Below are 22,913 nucleotides of genomic sequence, written 5' to 3'. Positions count from 1 at the left end.
CATAAATGTAAATGTCAATTAAGCCGACTCTCTTTTTATGGTAGTTGTTAGTTATGTTGTTCGTTGTTGCTGATAACCCATTGAAATAAAGTAGGGCCACCTTAAGTTGTACAAACTCAACGATTCTTGTGACTATATCTCAGAAGACTGTACCAACTGGACTTGGCACCAGCCTTCCTCTTAACCACAGAGCAGTTACACACATTGGCATAACTCAGTGTTAGGGTGAGTAACACATACACACACTTTATAAGTTAAGTTAGGATAAGTAACTTGCAATACTGTGTTCTTTTGTTAAGCATACTTCCACCGCTACTCATACTTACACAGTAGTTGCCTCCCTTCGCATTTTTTGGAAGTGGCTGATTTTCTGTAAAATATGAGTTTTCGGTGTTTTCGTGGTATTTTTTACGTGTCATCAGAGGTGTACAAGTGCAGGATCTTGTGACAAGATCTTTCTCAGGAAACTGTTAGCACACACTGTCTTGACTCACACACACACACACACTCACACACACTCACACACACACACACACACACACACACACACACACACACACACACACACACACACACACACACACACACACACACACACATGCTTATCTAATCTAATATCACTATTCTGCTTAGTCAAAAACCGTCTCTTCTCAGCTTAAGTTTTCTTTGTCTTCTTTCTTTGTGCTACTGTACCGTGACTTCCCTGCATGATGAACATGACATAGTTTTCTTTATTTTTCTTTCTTGTCAAAGTTGCTGTCGCTCCTTCTGTTCTGCGAGCTTGGACGTGGTCCTAGACAACTGGTTAACCACATTATTATAGTAAGCACATTCTTTCACACATTCATCCCCCCCTTCCCCAACACACACACACACACACACACACACACACACACACACACACACACACACACACACACACACACACACACACACACACACACACACACACACACACTCCTTTCCTCCAGCACCCCCCTGCCTCGTCCCCTCCTACAATCAGGTTGCAAAATTATGGGTAAGCTCCAGAAATCAGGCACCCCCCCCTTCCCTCCCTCACAGACCAGGGGCTGACTGTGTGTGTGTGTGTGTGTGAGTGTGTGTGAGTGTGTGTGTGTGTGTGTGTGTGTGTGTGTGTGTGTGTATGTGTGTGTGTAAGCTCCCCCTCAGCTGTATCCCTGAGGCTCTGCATACACCCGTGCCTTAGAGTTCTGATCGCACGGTACACACCGCTCAGCTCTGGTTCTGATTGCTTCACCTCTGTCCTCCTGCAGCTCTGGTGAGAAACCTGTTCTCTTGTTTTCCTCGTTTGTTTATTCTGTTTGTTTACTCTGTTTGTTGGTTAGTTAGTTGGTTGGTTGGTTTTCCAGCCCGTCCGGCGCAGCGTGGGAATGAACACGGATTCCATCGTTTTGAAAAAAGCGGAGAAAGGGAGAAAGACAAAGAGGGGAAAAAAGAGAGAGAGAGAACGTGAGAGAGAAAGAGAGAGGGAAAGAAATCTGGGAGTCTTGCTGCTTGCAGCTGTGAACCCACTCTCCCCGACTGATTGATTCCACACATGTGTCCGTCCAGCCAGGGGGAACTCGAGGGGAGCTGTCCTTGCAGTCTGTCCGAGTGTGAGAGTAGGACTCCCGGCAGCTCTGTCCTGTGCTTAACGGGCCATGAAAGGACAGTTGAAGGTCTGGAAAAGGGGCATAAACATGCATGTGCCCTCCCCTGCTCTGTCCGTTAGATTCTGGGCCAGGTGATGAGGGAGAAGGATAATTCACTTTGACAGGCGTCTGAGAGTTTGCCTAAGTGGAAGTGTCTTGCAGATTGTCTTCCCAGCTGCTTCATTTTTACCTTCGTATCTATCGCACAGATCTGCCACAGTTTAGAGATCTTTCTGGGCTCCACTGGTGACGACGGGAGGCTACGGGGCTGAGCAGCCGTAATTAGAAACAGGGTCAGAGAACAAACATGGTCATTATTAAATTTAGGAGCTGGGTAAAACCTCAGGACAAAACACAAACATGTTTACTCTGGCAGGTTTGGATGAGCTCGGACACGCTGGCCAGCGAGGTATGTGTTGAATTAGGACTTTTGCTGGTGGTCGACACCGCCCCTGTTTCTGTGCGGTCTCCAGACACACACACACACACACACACACACACACACACACACACACACACACACACACACACATGTGGCCGGCTCACACATAGTCTCCTTTCCGCAGTTGGTCGTTAAACATGACACTGAATTCAGGCCACTCTACAGAGAACACCGGAGTGTTTGAGCACTTTGTTAATGTACAGATATTTGTACGTGAAAGTGTGTGTGTGTGTGTGTGTATGTATGTGAAGATAACTGTGTGTGCGTGTGTGTGTGTGGGTGTGTGTGTGTGTGTGTGTGTGTGTGTGTGCTCGCACATATACAGAGGGTGAGTCTACGTCAAAGTCTGTGTGTGTGTGTGTGTGTGTGTGTGTGTGTGTGTGTGTGTGTGTGTGTGTGTGTGTGTGTGTGTGTGTGTGTGTTGTGTGTCATTTACACAGATGCTCATCTGATGAGTTCTCCAGCCGAGCATCTGAACACAGACTTTGCTCCTCTGTGGTTTACTACTCAACTGTTGCATAGTAACACTCACCATCCTGCTATGAGCTGCACACCTGTGTAACCTTTGAACTGCCAACCAGGTTGACCTCAGTAAAAGCTTGTTTCTGCTGAAAATATGGTCATGTTCGTGACAAAAGGGCTCAGGCTTTAGCCGCTGTCAGACGATAAGTGAGAGTGATGGCAAATAAATGCTTACAGAATGAGCTTGATGCTGGAGGTGCCACTGGAAGGTGCAAATATTTGCCCCACTTGCAGGAATGCAGAAGAGTTTTTTTCATAGGGTATAACACACACACACGCACACACACACACGATGAACAAAACTCTGTTTGCACAGTTCTTTTTGTGGGACACAATTTTGTGGTGTATGAAAATACACGTACACACACACACTAAGACACACAAACACAAAGAACAAAACCCTAGATCTTCTTGACAGATAAGGGACTAACATCTGTGGCAAAAAACTGTAAAACTGGGCTATGAGAGAGAGAACACGTTCAGGGAATAGAAGAGTCTCAGAATCTTTTCATAGCACTCCGCCAAATAGGGCACACACTCGGCCAGAGAAACACTTCATTCGGCAGGAGTGGCCCGTGTGGTTTACAGAGACAATTCTGAGCGTCAAACAACACCGCAGTCACTTAGATGTTAGGGTAGCAATGTTGACAGTGTCCTTCATGAAATGACATTGAAACTTTAGTATACATAGTTGATTTAGCTATTGAGCTATTCAGTCTACAGTTAGTGTGTGTCCAGCATGCCATTTCAAGTCTGGTGTGAGGTTTAAAACCGTCACTTTCTGCTGTGACTTATGTAGCACTTGATTAGGTCGTCAATAAATTATGATGATGTGGAGTTAATAAAACAAATGAATCGGCCTGACACTGATAAGACAAGGACATCTATCAGCATTTATGGACAGGCTGAGTCACATCTCCGATTAGCCTAATCAGTGCCTTTTATGAGTGTGACACTGACCCTGGATTACACTGCAAGAAAAACTATAAGCCTCTGGGCTCCTTACAATAGAACAAATGTTACTGAATACGACTGTACTCTGTTATAAATGTTAAACATAAACATTTACATATCTTTGTCAAATTGGTGTATAAGACATAACAGGCATTAACACAATATGGGTAATGTGAGATTCATATATTTGAAGGATAAAGGCCCTGCCAATGACATTTTTTGTGCATTTTCAACATCAACTTCTGGAAGAAGAGCTCCACTTAAACATGAGCCCTAAAATAACTTTCCCCTTTTCCTCTAGGTACCTAAAAAAACAAACAGAGGATGATGCTTTTGGACAATACCAGGCCAGCTTCCTAGAAGTTCCCTGAGTGCATATTAAGACTACAGACCGTATCTACACTGCTCTGCACTGTAACAGCACCTAGCCATGTCTCAGGGGTTTTATATCAGTAAGACTGTCGCGGTAATCGCTGCTGTTGTGGGCATTGCTGCCGCAGTAACCATTTTTGGCTTGTCAGTGGCCTATTCTAAACAGAAGCCCCCTGCTGGAGGGGAAGGAGGGGGAGAGGGAACACTGGTGGCTCCCACTCCACCCCCAGAGCCGAAAGAGCCCTGGGAGAGGTACCGTCTACCGGACACTCTGTCTCCCGTCCACTACAACATCACCCTGTGGCCTCGTCTGGAGAAGGATGAACACGGCATGTACATCTTCACGGGCCACTCTACTGTGGACTTTGTGTGTGTGAAGACGACTGACCTGATCCTCATTCACTCCCACCAGCTCAACCTCACCAAGTTTAGCGGACATCATGCAACACTGACTGGACTGGATGGTGCAGCTGCACCAACTATTAAGACAACATGGCTTCAACAGAAGACACAGTATCTGGTTATTCAGCTCAACGGCAAATTAGTCCCAGGAAAGTCCTACCAACTCTACACCAAATTTCAGGGAGAGCTGGCTGACGACCTAGAAGGCTTCTACCGAAGTGAATACACTGAGAATGGCATCAGAAGGTAAGGAAGGATCAATGCTCTGTATGTGGTGTCAGCTATGCAAAAAATTCACTGAATTCCTATCAAAAATCCATTAACCACCTGTTTTTATTTTTAAGTCTGTTGTACTGTAAAACAGATGAACCTATTCATATTCTGTTAAACGTCCACACATGGTGTCAACCATTGGTATGTTGGACTTTCCACCAGGATTGTCGCCACTACTCAGATGCAGGCCACATACGCCAGGAAAGCGTTCCCGTGTTTCGACGAACCTGCCATGAAGGCCATCTTTCACATAACCCTGATGCACCCACCTGGGACCAAAGCTCTGGCCAACAGCCGGGATGCTGGTAAGAGCTAGTGGGAAGCCATGGTGACAGACAAAACACAATGTTCCAGTTCCAGAACACAAGAGGCATTGTTACGCCTCCCCCACCTCTGCCATCTGCACCCCCACTGGCCTTGTTATATATATATCTACTTTCATCTGGTCTTGTTATATATCTATTTACTGTCATCTGGCTTTGTTATATATATATATATATCTACAGTACCAGTCAAAAGTTTGGACACACCTTCCCATTCAATTGAACTGACTGGTACTGTACTTTCATTTGGCTTTGTTATATATCTATCTACTTTCATCTGGCTTCGTTATATATCTATCTACTTTCATCTGGCTTCGTTATATATCTATCTACTTTCATCTGGCTTTGTTATATATCTATCTACTTTCATCTGGCTTATCTATCTACTGTCATCTAGCCTTGCAGTGGCAGTGCAGTGCTCATCAGGTTGTGACTGGACATAATTAACTGACTGTCCACACCTGCCAAAATGTGGAGGAAAGAAAGACAGATTGTGCCCCTCGTGATTTTCATTCTGATGCTGCTGATTTTGCACTGTATCCCCTAGATATCAGGTTATTTGCTTATTCATTGAAGTAAACATGTCTGTTTCTGATTACAGTTCTCTCGGTCGTCCGTCTCTATTTTATTTATTTAGTACTTAATTGTGAAAAAGCTCCATAAACAAACGAGCCTTCACTCTGTTATACAGTTTATGAGTCAGGGTCAAAGTTCTGATGCGGCAAACTGAAGATGTTTACGCTACCAATCACCAACGCTGTCTCACTTTATTCTATTTGTCTGTTTCAGAAATCAACACTGTATCCCTGGAAGGAAAAGATGTGCTCATCACCACGTTTGAGCCAACCGAACGCATGTCAACGTACATCTTGGCCTTCATCGTGTCTGACTTCGGCAGTATCAAGAAGGACGAAACGGGCTCTACAACAATGGTATTACATTATCCAGCCCTATGAACATATGTGGTCATAATGGTCATAAAGGCATGACATGGTTGAATGTATTTGGCCCACTGTGTGATGAATACAGTCTACCAGAAGGACTTAATAAGGAGGGTGATTAGTTCTCTCAAATCTTTGACACTCACACACTCCACTCACAGAGTTGTTGGGCCAGAAAGCTCTGGAAGGGGAGTAATAATTTTTCCGTTTATTATTATTTTTTCATCTGAAAGGTTCGTATATGGGCCAGGAAAAAAGCGCTGGAATTAGGACAAGGGGACTACGCCCTGAACGTAACCCTACGCATGCTGGAGTTCTTTGAGCAGTACTACAACACCAGTTATCCACTCACAAAATCAGGTATGGCAACAGCCTTGTTGGCGAACATTATTTTGAGACTTGTTCATTTCCTCACTCACTCATTCATTCCCTCACTCACTCATTCATTCTAGACTCATCAAATCCAAACTATGTGCTCAGACAGCAGCTGTCCACTAACATTGATGTCCAGTAATCTGCAAAAGTTTTAGGCATTTGTCTTAACACAGTTCTTTTTTTTTTTCTTTTGCATTCCTGTGTCTGTATAGTTGGTTTTTCAAACATGATTTGCCATGCACTTTGTATGTTAATTGAGAAGTAAAACTATTCATGTCATTTTGAAAGATGCCTTTTCAAACGTGCCTGAATGTTTTGCACTGAGTACTGTGTGATGGTCGTCCACCGTTTCCCCTTCCCTCTTCAGACCAGGTGGCCCTCCCCGACTTCAACGCTGGGGCCATGGAGAACTGGGGACTCATCACTTACCGAGAGACAAGCCTCCTGTACGACCCCCACACGTCCTCCGAAGGGAATAAGGAGAGAGTTTTAACCGTCATCGCTCACGAACTGGCCCACATGGTAATGCCAAAAATAACAATGGATTTTATGTACGAGGCACTTCACTTCAATCTCAGACTGCTAGTGTTACACAGAAACCAAAAGGTATGAGTGTGTGTGTGTGTGTGTGTGTGTGTGTGTGTGTGTGTGTGTGTGTGTGTGTGATTCTCTCCTTTAAGTGGTTTGGCAACCTGGTGACTCTGAGATGGTGGAACGATCTGTGGCTAAATGAAGGCTTCGCCTCATACGTGGAGTACCTCGGAGCCAACCACGCCGAACCATCTTGGCATATCGTGAGATCATACTTCTCTATTTCTCTCTCTCTCTCTCTCTCTCTCACACACACACACACACACACACACACACACACACGCAAACACGGTGTGTACTCAGCCAGCTCAGTCCCAAAAACAATGGAAAAAGAACCATTTTTGGGCTCCTGAGCTAGAATAAACATGTTTCTGAGTCACATGCAGGAATGAGGTGTTGGATGAGTTTGCTTGGTGACACTTTATTTGGATAGTCCGCCTACAGAGACTTTACGGATTAGCGGATAGCACAAGTGCACAACCTTACAGACGTCACACAAAGATGAAATGGATGTTCACGTTACTGACGTCTCAGTTTTTGTTTGTTGTTTTTGTTTATGTCCACCTGTCTCCACAGAAAGACATGATTGTGCAGGGGGATGTCCAGAGAGCATTCGCAGTGGACTCTTTTGTCTCCTCGCACCCGCTCACCCGTGGTGAGGAGGAGGTTAACAAGCCTGAGGAAATTAGCCAGATGTTTGACACCATCTCTTATAGCAAGGTATGAGTAGTCCTACATAGCATCCACACAGCTAGTGCAGTGGTGAACAATCACCAAGAACAACATGGCTTCATTGTATGTTATTAAAGCCAAGTTTTGCTGAAAGCTACAGGGAAAAGTTGCTTTGCTGTAAACCACTCAAGAGTGGTAATCATATATATACAGTATACAGTATATATGATTACCAGTTGTAAAACCCTCAGCTTGTGCTAGATGTTTGGTCCATGTGTGGTATGTGTGTGGTATGTGCATGTGTAAGGTATGTGTGTGTACATGCATGTGCATGTGTGATATGTGTGTGCCCATGCATGAGTGTGTGTGATATGTGTGTGTACTGTACATGCATTAGTGTGTGTGGTATGTGTGTGGTATGTTCATGTGTAAGGTATATGTGTGTACATGCATGTGTATGTGTGATATGTGTGTGTACATGCAAGAGTGTGTGTGATATGTGTGTGTACATGCAAGAGTGTGTGTGATATGTGTGTGTACATGCATGAGTGTGTGAAAGTGTGTGTGTGTAGTGTTGAGCCGTAGGTGGCATTAGAGCTGTACTAATCAGGTCTGTTTGGCGTGACAGGGTGCAGCTGTGCTGAGAATGCTGTCGGAGTTTCTCTCTGAGCCTGTGTTCGTTAGAGGACTCAGTGTAAGTCTGACCAATTACTCAATCAATGAATCAATTAGTCCCAACACTTTAAATCAAGCTCTAATGCAGTAAGCTATTTATAGTCTGCAACACTTATCCTTATCTCTCACTGTTCATGCACTTTATTAATGACAATTTGTTCACATCTAAAGGCTTTTGAATACGTTATTAAGCTAAGATATACAGTATGTTTATGATGAAAATGTATAAATCCTATGATATCAAAATTACATTACCTGAGACTGGATTATTTAACTCCATGTCTGTCTTTCCCTTCTTTCTCTCTTTCTTTCTTTTTTCTATTTTTCCAGTCCTATCTACATCAGTTTGCTTTTAACAATACTGTATATTCTGACCTTTGGGATCATTTGGAGAAGGTAAGTGGCCACACAGAGCAATACATGGAACATTTCTAGAAAAAAGTATTTGTCAACATTTATGCTTATTTTCAGGATACAAGTAACTTTTCCTTTTACTGCTGATCGGTCAGTGTTTTGTTTTTCCTATCAGGCTGCATTGAGCACAGGGTTAAATCTGCCCTATACAGTCCATGAGATTATGAACCGCTGGATCCTTCAGATGGGCTTCCCTCTGGTTACCATAGATACAGCAACAGGAAGCATCAGCCAACAGCACTTCCTGTTGGACCCTGATGCTGTGGTGGATAGGCCGTCCATTTACAAGTAGGTTCATCTTACAGCTCACCAAGGTAATGACTGATGGCTGAAGATGGTTCTCCATTATTGTACTATACGATTATGGTTACAGATGTTTTATGATGTGACTACTCTTGCATAGCACTGTTTATTGCTTCCATTCTCGTTGCCATAGTTATGAATGGATTGTGCCAATGAAGTGGATGAAGAACCGCGTCGAACAGGATCAACACTGGCTGACTGAGAAGAGAGGTAAGCCCACCTGCTCGACCATTAGGCAGGTAAGACCACCTGCTTGACCAACGATGATGTAAGCCAACCTGCTTGACTGCTGGAAACACGTAGAGGCTAAAATAAAAGTGGAGTGTCCAATTCCCTCACACTTGACAATACACTGAATATACACACAATACACTAAATACACTCACAATCACCAAAGTTCAGATCAGCAGTACTCTGGGGTGCATGTGAATAATTAGATTAGCAAATTTTGCAGCCTTGTTTGGCTGCTCACCCCCGATCCATCTAAGCCTGGGACAGAGAATGAGCTGGAGATCTCAGGGTGATTACGCAGGTTTGCGGGTTGGAGAGAGCATGAGAACCTGCAAACCTCTCGATACTCATCTGGGGCCTATGTTGAGAAAGCCTGGATTACTTCATCAGCGGTCAATCGGTGACAGAGCTTAAAACTGCTCTCTCTATCTCTCATCTCACAGCCATGTTTGAGCCAATGAGAGCAGAAGAAGGGGAGTGGATCCTGGCCAACCTCAACGTCTCCGGCTACTACAGGGTTAACTACGACCTGCAGAACTGGGAGCGCCTCTTTGCTCAGTTGAGCTCCGATCACCAGGTTAGCGAATGCGGCCCAGGTCAAGGTCAAGGTGAAGGTTAAGGTGCTGAGTGTATCACATCAGTGCCACTTCCAGAGTGCGTTCCTCACTAGGGTGTAACTGGAAAAGCTCTAGTCTTTATCTGGCACAGACTTATGCCTTTCCAGGTTACCTACTGTCTAGATAAAGCTTTTAATTCCAAGGAGTTTATTTTTATAATACTGCATTTAATTGTTAATTACTAGAAATCTCATAAATGTTCAGTTTAAAACATGGGTTGTTTACTAACTAACATTACTTTGACAGGTAATCCCCATCATCAACAGAGCTCAGATAATAGATGATGCCTTCAGTTTGGCAAAGTGAGTCCTTTTTCCCTGCTTTACATACATTTAGTCTTGCTTCAGTTGAAAGAGCATCCAGTGCCCAGTGTTTGTTGATCTCCCCAGGGGTAGGATCCTGAGCACCACAGTGGCTCTGCGGACGACCAAGTACCTCATGCGGGAGCAAGAATACATCCCCTGGCAGGCGGCATTCAGCAGCCTGTACTACTTCTTTCAAATGTTTGATCGCACTGAGGTCTACGGATCCATGCTGGTAAATCAACATCCACAATTACTCTACATTCAGGTTCACAGTACATGTAAGGTATATATTTTAGCTGTGTGTGTGTGTGTGTGTGTGTGTGTGTGTTTGTGTGTGTGTGTGTGTGTCTATGTGTCTCTGTGTGTGTGTGTGTGTGTGTCTATGTGAATGTGTATGTGTGTGTGTGTGTGTGTGTGTGTGTGTGTGCGTGTGCGTGTGCGTGTGCGTGTGCGTGTGCGTGTGCGTGTGCGTGTGTGTGTGTGTGTGTGTGTGTGTGTGTGTGTGTGCGTGCGTGCGTGCGTGCATGTGTGTGTTAGCACCATGCCCAACCAGTTTAGTAACATGACAACAAATATCGCCAACACAAATCATTAATATATCTCTTCTTGCCTCATAGGCCTATCTGAAGAAGCTCGTCAGACCCCTCTATGTCAAATTCACCACGTCTGACCGGCCCCTGAGCCACACTATGGTGTAAATAAGTATCATTCATTCATGTTGGATCTGAAGAGCCAGAGTTGGCTTCCACGCCACCTAGAGTATGGGAGTAAAAATGTCCACGCTCAAACTCAATCTTTGTTTTTAATGATTTTAGACAGACATTGACGGCTTCACTTGTTCTTCTTTTTTTTGGTTACATTATCGTTTTAGCATCTTATTTTGGTCCAATAAGACACGTTCATTTGATGGGGTTTGTTTGTGTGTTTGTTTGAACCATCTTTTCAACAGTTTGTTCAGATCTTTAACAGGTGAGTGCTGTTTCTGAATGTGTGTGTTTCCTGTGTGTAGATACACGAGGGGCCTTGCTGTCTCCCTGGCCTGCACCACTGGAGTCGCAGGGAGCAATGAGCTGGTTCTAGGTATGTTCCACCAGTGGATGAAGGAACCGAACAACAACAGGTACGATTATCAAGGATCATGAGAGACTGAGCCATGCATTCCCCCTCGCAACTGGCACCAACAAACACAAACACATGACCAAACGCTATTAAAAATCACCTCTCTGAAACAACACTACCCTAGGGGTTCAAAACCTGTTTGACTGACCTGTTACCCAGGGGAAATTTCACATTTGACTTCACAATTACCACTTCAACTCAGACCAAAAACATTCCACTCTGATCAAACGCTCACAACACACACAAAAAAAACCTAAACCCCGGAATCATCCGTCATTTTACCGTAAATACCTGCGTCCCCATGTCTTCCAGGATCGACCCCAACCTGAAGTCCACCGTGTACTGCAAAGCCATCGCTGCCGGGGGAGAGGAGGAGTGGGACTTTGGCTGGGAGATGCTCAGGAACGCCACCGTGGCCTCCGAGGCGGCCAGACTCCGCTCTGCTCTGGCCTGCACCAAAGTGCCCTGGCTCCTCAACAGGTTTGTCAGCACTGCACTTTATGCTGTTTGATTGGATTTCAGTTACAGTGCACCCAGGACTAGGGGGTTAGGAGGCCTTGCACAATGGCCAGATATCTCCCCCCCACATGTGTATCAGTATATTTAAAGATGATATCTTACTAGGGCATGCCACAGGCTAGTATCACTACAAAATGTACTAGTACCGTGTTCTAGCAGTCGAGCAATACGAGCACAACAAGCAATTGTTTCATGACCACACCGTTAGACCAATACCCTATTTAACCGTCATTCTCTAGACGTGATAATGTTATACGGGTGAATATGAGCCATTTCATATCAGTTTCAATGTGATACATCCATACTTCTTTCAACTTTTTTGCCTATATGACAACATATGAACATTGAATGTTATGAAGAATATCATAGCATTTTTTTGTTTTTGGAGATGCAGTGTGGAGGGAACTGACCAACTTTGTTGTTAAAGGGATATTATTATAGTTGTAGTGGTTGTTATATTATTATATCCCTTGTGTTGTGTGTTGAAAGGTACCTAGAGTACACATTGGATCCCACTAAGATCCGCAAGCAGGATGCCACGTCTACCATTGGCTACATTGCCAACAATGTCGTGGGCCAGTCTTTTGCTTGGGACTTCTTCAGATCAAAATGGGACTATATCTTTAAGGAGTGAGTATGGCACAAACACAGAGAGAATCTATAATAGATTAATAAAGAAAATGAATTGTTTTTCCAAACCACAACATAAAACATACTCCGGCAACTAAATTTGAAAGTCAAGTGATTTCAAGTCCAATTATTATTATTTCATATCCTCTCAGTATGCAGTTCACAAACTCTGTACGTTTAGACGAAACCGCATTTAAGTCATGTAGGTATGAGTGGACCACACGTACACGTCCAAAACAAGCAGAGGTTCATAATCTCACTGATCCACAGGTTCGGGGGTGGATCTTTTTCCTTCTCACATCTCATCACTGCTGTATCCAGAAGGTTCTCTACGGAGTTTGAGCTTCAGCAGGTAACGCAAATATCATTCACCTTCATCGATTTGACATCCTGCTCTGTCACATGTGCTCCATATTAGCGACCAGAATTGACTATTTGGAATTATGAACAACAGTAAATTCTATTTATTTATTAATGGATGATAGTTGTGATACAAGAGTACAGTTTTAATACAGTCATTGACTTAACTGTGTGTTTTACAGTTGCTGGATTTCAAAAGGGATCACCCTGACCTTGGCTCTGGGAAAGCAGCTTTAAGCCAAGCCATAGAGAAGACCACAGCCAACATCAAATGGATGGCGGAGAACAAGAAACTAGTGATGGACTGGTTTGACACTGAGTCTGCATGATAGGACAGCAGAACTGTGTGCTGTGCTCCCGCCGTATCTCAACCGGAACTGAACCGGATCTCAGCCAGCTCTGAGCCAGCTCTGGCTTCACTCAGCTCCCGAGCCTGTGGCTAGCTACACGTTTCTAAATGGTGTTTGTTTTCTCCTGTCAGTATGGGAGAAGTGACATTGTGCAAGGCCTTGTGACCTAATATGCACTTGTATGTGTGTAAAGAGGCAAGCACTTCCTCTATTTGACAAAGCAGGCTCAGGCTCGTTCTACCTTGTACTTTCCTCTCGTGGGCTGCTTCCAAGCATCCTCCGCTGTTTTTGAACGTTCGCTAACACCAAGTAACGTTTAAATCAAAGAGTCTTAATGGCATCAGAGGAATAAGACAAATGCTTGAGCCAACATCCCCCATTCAAAAAGCTTCTCTTCTTTGTATGACTATGCTGTTTTAACATTATTTTATAAAAAAAAAAAAATTAAAAAAAACTGTCCCAAGGAAATATTTTGTGGTTCATTTATTGCTGACTCAGGTGGTATCTGCAAAAATGTGTGTGTGTGGGAGTGTGTGTGTGTGTGTGTGGTGTGTGTGTGTGTGTGTGTGTGTGTGTGTGTGTGTGAGTGTGTGTGTTATAACGGTGCACATATAGTATGAAAACAAATGAATATATACAAAAGTACATTTATTTTAAATCTGATCTAGCCTTAAGAAATATACTACAGCATAAGTGAAAATGTTACAATTGTGAAAATGGTGAAAACCTTTGCAAGCCACTGTACAGTACATCTGACCAGGTGTGAAACACAGGTTTGAGAAGTATACCAGCTTCACACAACTGCTGGTGTGTTTTGTTTTAAAAATAATTTTTGCATCCTGGTACATTGAACTGTTGGATCCTGATGGATTGGTACACCTCTTTGGCAATGAGTCAGATGTAAGTTTCAAACGGGGCTGAATGTCAGTAAACCACAGTAAACAGGAAGGGAAAGAGAACATTTTGTTTTGGCACAGATGCCATCTTAATGGAGAGAACAACATGTGTGACTTATTTCATCAGTGCTTTCACATCCTGATAGTCCAAAAATACACATGTTAATATTTCACACCGTTACTGGCTAGAATCTGCTGCGTGTGCTCGAGACCCCCCCGCCCCACACACACACACACACACACACACACACACACACACACACACACACCATACACACACATCCATACTTATGCCTGACGTGCAATTTATAGAAAACAACACAGCACTCTGGACTTGGAGAGAAGTATACTGCATCTAGCACTTAAGGGCAACATGGCAGGACTATCTGTAATGATGTTCTTAATTAGTTTTGCAGAAGCCAATGCTGTGCTTGATACTATAACACCCGCTTTTGGGCTCCCAGTGGACTCACTCGCTGTGAGCTCACTCACAACAACACCGACACAGACACCGGCATCGACATCCACACCGCAGCCCTGGGAGAGGTACCGTCTGCCGGACACTCTGTCTCCCATCCACTACAACATCACCCTGTGGCCTCGTCTGGAGAAGGATGAACACGGCATGTACATCTTCACAGGCCACTCTAGTGTGGAGTTTAAGTGTGTGAAGGAGACAGACCTGATCCTCATTCACTCCAACCAGCTCAACCTCACCAAGTTCAACGGGCATCACGCAACACTGACTAGACTGGATGCTGCAGCTGCACCAGCTATTAAGACAACATGGCTCCAGGAGACGACACAGTACCTGGTCATTCAGCTCAACGGCAAACTAGTCCCAGGGAAGTCCTACCAACTCTACACCAGATTCCAGGGAGAGCTGGCTGATGACATGACTGGGTTTTACAGAAGCCACTACACTGAGGGTGCAGAGACAAAGTAAGAAAAATTGACAAACTTATTTATTCAGGTTTATCAACCTCAATTGCAAATTTCATGCAAATTTACTCAGAGTTTTTCCTTGAATGATATTCCTTTAAACTTGCACCAATGTTGAAATACAATTACTTACACCTTTCCTGATATAATGTCAGTGTACTCTCACATAGCCGTATACATTTATGCATATTCATTTTTATATACTCTTGTTTTTTCATTAATTCAGAAATTCATACAACCTTTATTTAAATATTGGGAATACACTGAGGGTAGCCATCATCTTCAATGATGTTGTGATTTAATATAATGAAACATAATAGATAACACCATAAAACATAATAAACATGGCAAGCAAACTCCAAAATAATTTAAAAAAAACATCAACATCAAATTGAGTTGAGGAGGTTTGTGACTATTGATTTGAAATGTCTGTAGGAAATTGTATACTCATAATCTAAATAAACTCATAGACTCTTTCTAAACCTTCTGCACTCCTCACAACCATTGCATAACGTCAGATGATAAATGTGAATTTGATATCATGAATCAGTTCTGTAATATTCTTATCATGAATATAAGGTCTTCCTGAGATAAAGCTGTGAAGCATCTCCTCCTCTTTAGGAGAGAACAAATAAAATAAAATTTGACACAGAAACCATAATTCTGGTGGCAATCGTGATCTTTAATGTTTCTCTGTTTAAAGAATAGTATATCATTCTACAACCAACCTCTCTATTTTCTAATGAAAAATAGGCTGCCAGTTACATCCACAGAGTTACATTCACAGAGTTACATCCACAGAGTTGCATTCACAGAGTTGCATTCACAGAGTTACCTTTACAGAGTCACATTCACAGAGTTATATTCACTGAGTTACATTCACAGAGTTACATCCACAGAGTTGCATTCACAGAGTTGCATTCACAGAGTTGCATTCACAGAGTTACATTCACAGAGTTGCATTCACAGAGTTACCTTTACAGAGTCACATTCACAGAGTTACATCCACCGAGTTGCATTCACTGAGTTGCATTCACAGAGTCACATTCACAGAGTTACATTCACAGAGTTATATTCACAGAGTTGCATTCACAGAGTTACCTTTACAGAGTTACATTCACAGAGTTACATCCACAGAGTTGCATTCACAGAGTTACTGTTAGGTGAAAATTCACCCTAGATACCTCAGGACTCCGGAGCTGCATATAAGTATATTTATTAGACAAACAACAAACAACAACAACAATTGCAATCGGGCTCACTCCCAGCACAAGGCTGAAAGTGAAGCAATGATAAACACATCGCAAAAGGTGAGAGAGAGAGAAGTTTAGCGTTCAGCAGGGATAACCACATGGTGGATTTCTGACGTAAGAGGCAAGGATGGAAGTTTTGCACAAGGTCAGAAGAAGCACAGTTCGACCCTTCTTATCACCTCTGGTCTAAACATGCTCTTGTACATATGCAGACTAAGTGGCACCTAATAATCTAAGTTACACACACACACACACACACACCGAAACACAGAAAAGCCATGTTCCTGCTTTCATAAGCACATGATTCATACAAGGAATATATTGATACAAGGCACTTGATTCACATATTCTTAAGTCATTAACAGTGCTTGGAAATTATCTCCATTCACAGAGTTGCATTCACAGAGTTGCATTCACAGAGTCACATTCACAGAGTTACATTCACAGAGTTGCATTCACAGAGTCACATTCACAGTTACATTCACAGAGTAATATTCACAGAGTTGACTTCAGCTCTTCACCCACTCATTATTCCCACAGGGTGGTTGCAGCATCTCACCTGCAGCCCACTGATGCCAGAGAGGTGTTTCCCTGCTTTGATGAACCGGTACAGAAAGCAGTTTTCCACGTCACCATCTTACACGACCATGGGACAGTAGCTCTGTCTAACAGCATGGAGACAGGTCAGTGGGTTAGTCAAACACACAACATTACAGGTCAGTCTCATGGCATTTCCTGCTTGTGTAAATGTTTGTTATTTGTTCATACCTGTAGCTCACACAGGTGGGAAAAAGAGGCTTTCTGCCAAAATCGTGAGCAACATGAGACTAGCATCAGAAGATTTCTAATCTTTCTAATCCGATACCCTTTCTTGTCAAATTCAGTTAATTGCTCTTCATGGTCCTCTAGCCGTCTACTCAGTGTGAGCGCTCACCCCTGGTGTTTGTATCCAGCCCTGGCTCTGTACATGGGAAACAGATGTAGTGGCTCAGACAGAGCCATCATTAATTCCAGCCAATCAAGATGTTGTTTCAGGAACACGGAAGGGGATGGGTGTAATTTGATTTAATATTAATAACCTTAAGCCAGAATCGCGTACGCTACCTTTAACTTCGAATTATCAGCTGCAGGTCAAGTAGGTTACTGCAAACCTAATGTTTAAACCCGGTGATAAATCATGACATGAAGAGATGGACTGAGTTTAGCATCAGAGGATTTGACTGCTAATCATCAGTCATGTGAACACAGCGAGTCTAGCATCAGAGGATTTGACTGCTAATCATCAGTCGCAGGTTAAATGTGTCCCTGCAAAGCCAATGTTACTTTGAAATGTACAACATGACGTGACTGTTGTTTACAATCGTGTGAGCTCTGGTTATTTATTTACAGGTGTGCTTAATATCACTGTTGATGGCCATGATGTCTCCCAAACCACCTTCAAACCATCAAAGCCAATGTCGACCTACCTGGTGGCTTTTGTTGTTTGTGACTATTCACACATTAAGACTCACAAACTTCCTGATGTTTTGGTAATCAGAACCTCTAAATCAGTATACATTGTCATATGTATCATAGACAGTATTTTTGTGTGTGTGTGTGTGTGTGTGCGTGTATAATTGTTATTTTATTTTTGTTGTTGATATTTTATTTGTATTGTTAGATTCGCCTGTGGGCTAAGAGGGAGTTTCTGGCTGGTCGCTATGGAGATCATGTCCTCAATATCACAGTCCGCCTCCTCACCCAGCTGGAGGCCATCTTTAATATTACCTTTCCTCTGACCAAATATGGTGAGGAGATGGTGACATGTTAATGCAGCACTCTGACACAAAAATGACTGCTGAATAAATAGCTATGGCATGTACATAATGAAGCATGGCATAGATAAGGACTGGTTTGACCCAATCTTGATGGTCCATCACCAGAGTGGGTGGATTGGTTGATAGTTAGCTGATACACCTTAAATAATTATCTTAAAGTTTGTGTATGTTCACTGTGCACTCTAGCTGTATTTGTAATGAGTACTGATCATTTTAACATTTTGATCATGATGAATATGATAACGCCATGATAATTTAAACATGAAGTGTTCCTGTGAAGTGTTCCAACTAGTAAAGGAAGATGTCGGTAGGTGATGGGTGGTAACCAGAAGATCGGTGGTAACCGGAAGTAATTATAAGTAATGATTGTTTAAGACCAGATGCTGAAACGCACCAGAGTGATGCATTCACTCGAGTACAAAAACTGTATGCACCCTGCATGTACTTCAGCTGTCAGGTATGTACTTGTGTCTACTGAGTGCATAAATGTGAATATCAGTCTCCCCCTGGAAATTAACTCTCCCTCTCTCTCTCTCTCTCAGACCAGGTGGCATTGCCAGTCTACAGTGCTTTCCCCATGGAGAACTGGGGCCTGGTCACCTACAGTGAGCTGGTTGTCTGGTATGACCCAAAGCTGTCTCCCCACAAAGACAGAGAATGGGTGACCGTCATTGTGGCACATGAGCTGATTCATACGGTAGTGTCTCCGTTCGCTAGAATGCCTTAAAGATGACTGATGTTTTCACTTCTGCGATGTATCTTTTTGAACGCACTGCATTATGTGTTTTAGTGGTTTGGAAACCTGGTGACGTTAAAATGGTGGAATGACCTGTGGCTGAATGAGGGATTTGCTTCATACTTTTCCTATGTGGTGGCAAGTCGTGTGGAACCTGACATGGACCTGGTGCGTATGACAGCTTCTCAAAGGCTCCCTTAAAGACTATTGGTTTGGACAGAGAGAGAAAAAACACAGTGATATCCTTAACACACCTATCCAACATTATCCGGCAGCTTTTGGATATAGTACCACGACTAATACAACTCCTTATACAACCACAACCACACTACTACTACTCCTACTAGTACCACGACTAATACAACTCCTTATACAACCACAACCACACTACTACTACTACTACTATTACTCCTCTTCCTCCTCCTACTACTACTACTAGTACTGCTACCACCACTATTACTACTAGTACTACTACCACCATAATTGCTACTAGTACTACCTCTACCACTACTAGGACTACTCATTAACCGGGTATCAAGGGTGTGTAATACTTTCAGTCCAGCTTGCATTTCAGCCCATGGTTTTCATGGTGTGTGCGTGTTTTCAGATGGACATGATGATGCTCATTTTCCCCAAAGAGATCATGGTGGAGGATGCCCAAGTCGACTCAGGCCCTCTGTCATGCCCAGAGGAGGAGGTAAACACTCCAGAGGAAATCAGAGGAGTGTTTACTCAAGTCACATACAGCAAGGTAATCATCACAACAACAACAGCAGGCCGCATGAAATAGTGGTCACATGAAACTGTATGGTAACATTTTATTTGGATCGTCCACCTACAGAGACAGTACTGATAGTTTGTCTGGTCTACCAAAAAAAGCCATTAGGCAACTACAAACAATACAGAATGCAGCAGCGCGAGTCCTCACTGAAACACTACGGAGAGCACACATCACACCAGTATTAAAATCACTGCACTGGTTACCTGTTAGTTTCAGAATAGATTTCAAGATTCTCTTACCAGTCTATAAATCACTCTATCACACCATGCACCTGAATATATAACAGACATGCTCTCAAGGTACACACCCAGTAGATCCATGAGGTCCTCTGGCACTGAACTCCTAACAGTTCCAAAAGCCAGGACAAAGAGACATGGGAAATCAGCTTTTAGTTTCTATGCCCCCAGCCTTTGGAATACTCTGCCAGAATACCTAAGAATGGCTGAAACAGTGAAAACCTTTAAACATGCACTTAAGACATACCTCTTTGATCTCGCTTATCACTCACTGTAACATTTATCTGTTTACTTATCTGTGTCTCTTTACAAGTGCTTGTAACCCCCCCCCCCCCACCTCTAACCCTAATCTTAACCATAAACTAATAATAGCGTTTTAAAAGATGTTGTTTATAATCTGTAGATAGTCTATAGGGGACCATCAAAATAAAGTGTGACCAACTGTATGCTGAACTGTCAATTTACAAGAGGATATGACATGTTTATGTGTGTTTAAAAAAAGGTGAGCTCACCCTGAAAAGGCTTTCAAACTCAGAAGATTTGGCCACTTATGTTTCCAAAAGAGTATGTCTCTGTGGATGTAGCGCCTTGTAGATCAAATTGTCTGATAACCATGATGTGTCTGACCAAAAATATAATTTCTATTCATTACCATTAAGGACGTTGTGAAGGCTTTGCAGGGCGGAGCTCTGACTAGACTGGATAAAGTTGGGGCCGTGTTGTCATTGTTTTAAAAAAGATCAGTTTTTGCCTGTCGACACGGCAACGCAAGGGTTGCGTTGTGTCCACTCTGGAATCTGTTTTCAAAATGATGCGTTTTCAGGCCCCCGAAAATACCATTGTCGTGTGGACACAAGGACAAAATGTAATACTTCTCAGATTTGCAAAAACTTTTCACTAGGGATGCACCGATACCACTTTTTTACAAACCGATACGAGTACGAGTATTTTTATTTGTGTACTTGCCGATACCGAGTACCGATACCGATACTTCTTAGATTTGGTCTCCATGAAAGTGCAATTAATTTGGAGGCAGATTTTATTTTATCCTCTGCAGATTATGTCAAGCCTATAGTACAAAATTAACAGAAGGCTATCCCAAGCCAAAAATAAACAGAGCTTTCTGGTTTTAACACACAAAAAAGCCTTCAAACAGACAATATCATCACATGAGACAAAATGCAAATATAACCAGATAAAGGCAATTCAATTTGCTGCATAGTTAACAACACAGTCTGCTTAACAAAAAGTGAACAGAACTATTACTAGATTAGCACAAGAGCACATTTCAGTTACAAAACGATCAGAAGAATCTCCTGCTCAAGTACACAAACAATCACTTAACCTATGTGGCACAGTCTTTCTCTCTACCTCTCTCTCTGTGTGTGCGTGCGCGTTTTTTTCTTTTGCAAGACGTCAGTTAAGATTGGTTGCTTCGGTCTTGCGCCACTAGCATCAGTGAACTCTGTGTACTTAGCACTATGGTGTGTCTTCAGATGTTTAATCAAATTGCTTGTGTTAAACAAAGTACTTTCCTTTCCGCCCCTCCACACCGTAGCAGTGCAGATCTTACACTGTGCCTTACTCCTGTCGTCGTCATTTATCTTAAAATGAGCCCAAATCGCCGTTAAGGCAGCTCAACGGAATTGCTAATCGCTAACGAGATGCTAGCAGCTAAATTTTGCGAAACCTGTATACTGAAATACTTTGACATTATGACAAACTTTCCTAACACAGTCAAACATCAAGCAAATGCAACACAAGACGGCAGATAAGCTACTTACTAGTCTGGCAGAGAGTGGTAGGACAGGTAGGACAATAAATCACATTTTGTGCCAGTGTAACGGACTCTAACCAGCCCGCTACAATAATTATAAATAAATGTCTCTTTGTGGTCAAAAGAACATGCAGCGGAGTCGTGGACGCTCTCTGTCATCAGTTTATTACACCTGCAACACAGCAGTAATGGGCGATCACAAACACGAGGGTAACACAATGCTGGTATCCCTTTAACAGACTTCCAAGCAAGGGCTAACAAATGAAATGTGCGTAGGCTACCATAGGCTAACCACCGTTCCATACATTACAGCCTACCGTCTACAACACTAGTAGTAAAACGCGATCGTATAGTGTATTAAATATTAGTGATAAAAATCCAACCATAGACATAAACATAGTACATGACAGATAAGTGACAGTTTTAAGTATAAATATTCACAACACAGTCAGGCTCAACATACCTGCAACACAGCAGTAATGGGCGATCACAAACACGAGGGTAACACAATGCTGGTATCTACAACAATGAATTAGCCAGTTAGCACCCACTTAATGGCTAGACAATATTTACAACTTGCACGTATTTAACGCCGCTAATTTCAGGGCTCTCAAGTGTCACGCATTGAGCGTGACAGTCACTCATTTCGGTCTTTAGTCACGCACTCCCGCCACACATCGTATTTCTCACGCTGAAAAAAAACTCTAGGCTATTTAATGTGTCGCAGCGCGCAAACATGACCTGGCCGCGCTGCCAGGAATCAAACACGTCTCCCCGAATCCCCTGGGGTTCTGCCGTGAGGTGCCACTTATCAGCCAATCAAAAGAAAAAATGGGCTACACAATAGCCAATCCGAAAAATACATATTTTGTATCTGGGTAAGATTTAATCCAGCAACCAATTAAAATAAAGCATCCTAGAATTGCGCGCGATTGATCTTCCGGAGCTCCAAGCATCAGTCTCCTACAAAGAGTAAGTCGTCTCCTGTTTTAATGTTACAACACATTTACAATGGTTTGGCACAAGCAATGACAACTTGACTGCAGTTAGAGAATATTTCCCAGATGATTAGCATCAGTTTTTAATGAGTGTTTGTAGCCAACACAGCCTGCCTTTACACTATAGCTTTGACTCCGAACTTCGTTAATAGGCTATAATAAATTCGAGTAGGCCTATCAAAAATATATATAGCCTATAATTCGAACGAATATTAGGCAGCCCTTAATATTCAATGATGTTATGGGCATTATTTTTGGTAAATGTGTTTGCTTGAACATTCTATTCAGATTCCGAGGTTTCTTCACGCCTGGTGAAGTTGTGAATCGCGAGCTCATTAGGCATACTAGCATGTTATAAATATCCTGGCCATGGATGCATTAATCATTGCATCTGTCTTTCAAAGATGTCAGGTAAAAAACAAATAAGCATCCTGT

At 42.8% G+C, this 22,913-nt stretch overlaps 2 protein-coding genes across 3 annotated transcripts in view; both read left to right on the top strand.

Moving 5' to 3' along the window:
• The first annotated feature begins 1,144 nt into the window (after nt 1-1,144).
• LOC105893043 (aminopeptidase N-like) lies at nt 1,145-13,510 on the top strand. Of its 2 annotated transcripts, none has more exons than XM_012819382.3 (21): nt 1,145-1,279; nt 3,872-4,590; nt 4,780-4,922; nt 5,730-5,872; nt 6,115-6,241; nt 6,624-6,778; nt 6,937-7,050; nt 7,424-7,567; nt 8,148-8,213; nt 8,525-8,590; nt 8,724-8,896; nt 9,045-9,121; nt 9,586-9,719; nt 10,006-10,061; nt 10,149-10,296; nt 10,682-10,758; nt 11,074-11,184; nt 11,496-11,663; nt 12,192-12,332; nt 12,603-12,684; nt 12,875-13,510. In XM_012819382.3, exons 2-21 carry the CDS (start codon nt 4,001-4,003, stop codon nt 13,019-13,021), a joined length of 2,862 nt encoding a protein of 953 aa, XP_012674836.1. In that variant the 5' UTR covers nt 1,145-1,279; nt 3,872-4,000; the 3' UTR covers nt 13,022-13,510. The 2 variants fall into 2 exon arrangements, with proteins under 2 accessions (XP_012674836.1, XP_031443382.1); XM_031587522.2 differs by lacking the exon at nt 1,145-1,279 and adding an exon at nt 1,627-2,061.
• A 707-nt stretch (nt 13,511-14,217) lies between these two features.
• LOC105893100 (aminopeptidase N-like) overlaps nt 14,218-22,913 on the top strand; it is a 29,443-nt gene continuing 20,747 nt past the window's right edge. Inside the window, exons 1-7 of the mRNA XM_012819452.3 lie at nt 14,218-14,880; nt 16,674-16,816; nt 17,523-17,662; nt 17,794-17,920; nt 18,493-18,647; nt 18,741-18,854; nt 19,294-19,437. Of these exons, the coding sequence (XP_012674906.2) occupies nt 14,312-14,880; nt 16,674-16,816; nt 17,523-17,662; nt 17,794-17,920; nt 18,493-18,647; nt 18,741-18,854; nt 19,294-19,437 (1,392 nt within the window). The 5' untranslated portion in view covers nt 14,218-14,311. The remainder of the gene's footprint in view (nt 14,881-16,673; nt 16,817-17,522; nt 17,663-17,793; nt 17,921-18,492; nt 18,648-18,740; nt 18,855-19,293; nt 19,438-22,913) is intronic.

Source organism: Clupea harengus, chromosome 20, assembly GCF_900700415.2.
Source record: "Clupea harengus chromosome 20, Ch_v2.0.2, whole genome shotgun sequence".
NCBI lineage: Eukaryota > Metazoa > Chordata > Actinopteri > Clupeiformes > Clupeidae > Clupea > Clupea harengus.
The sequence above is the reverse complement of the archived record's forward strand: the minus strand, read 5'-3'. Positions and strand labels throughout refer to the sequence as shown.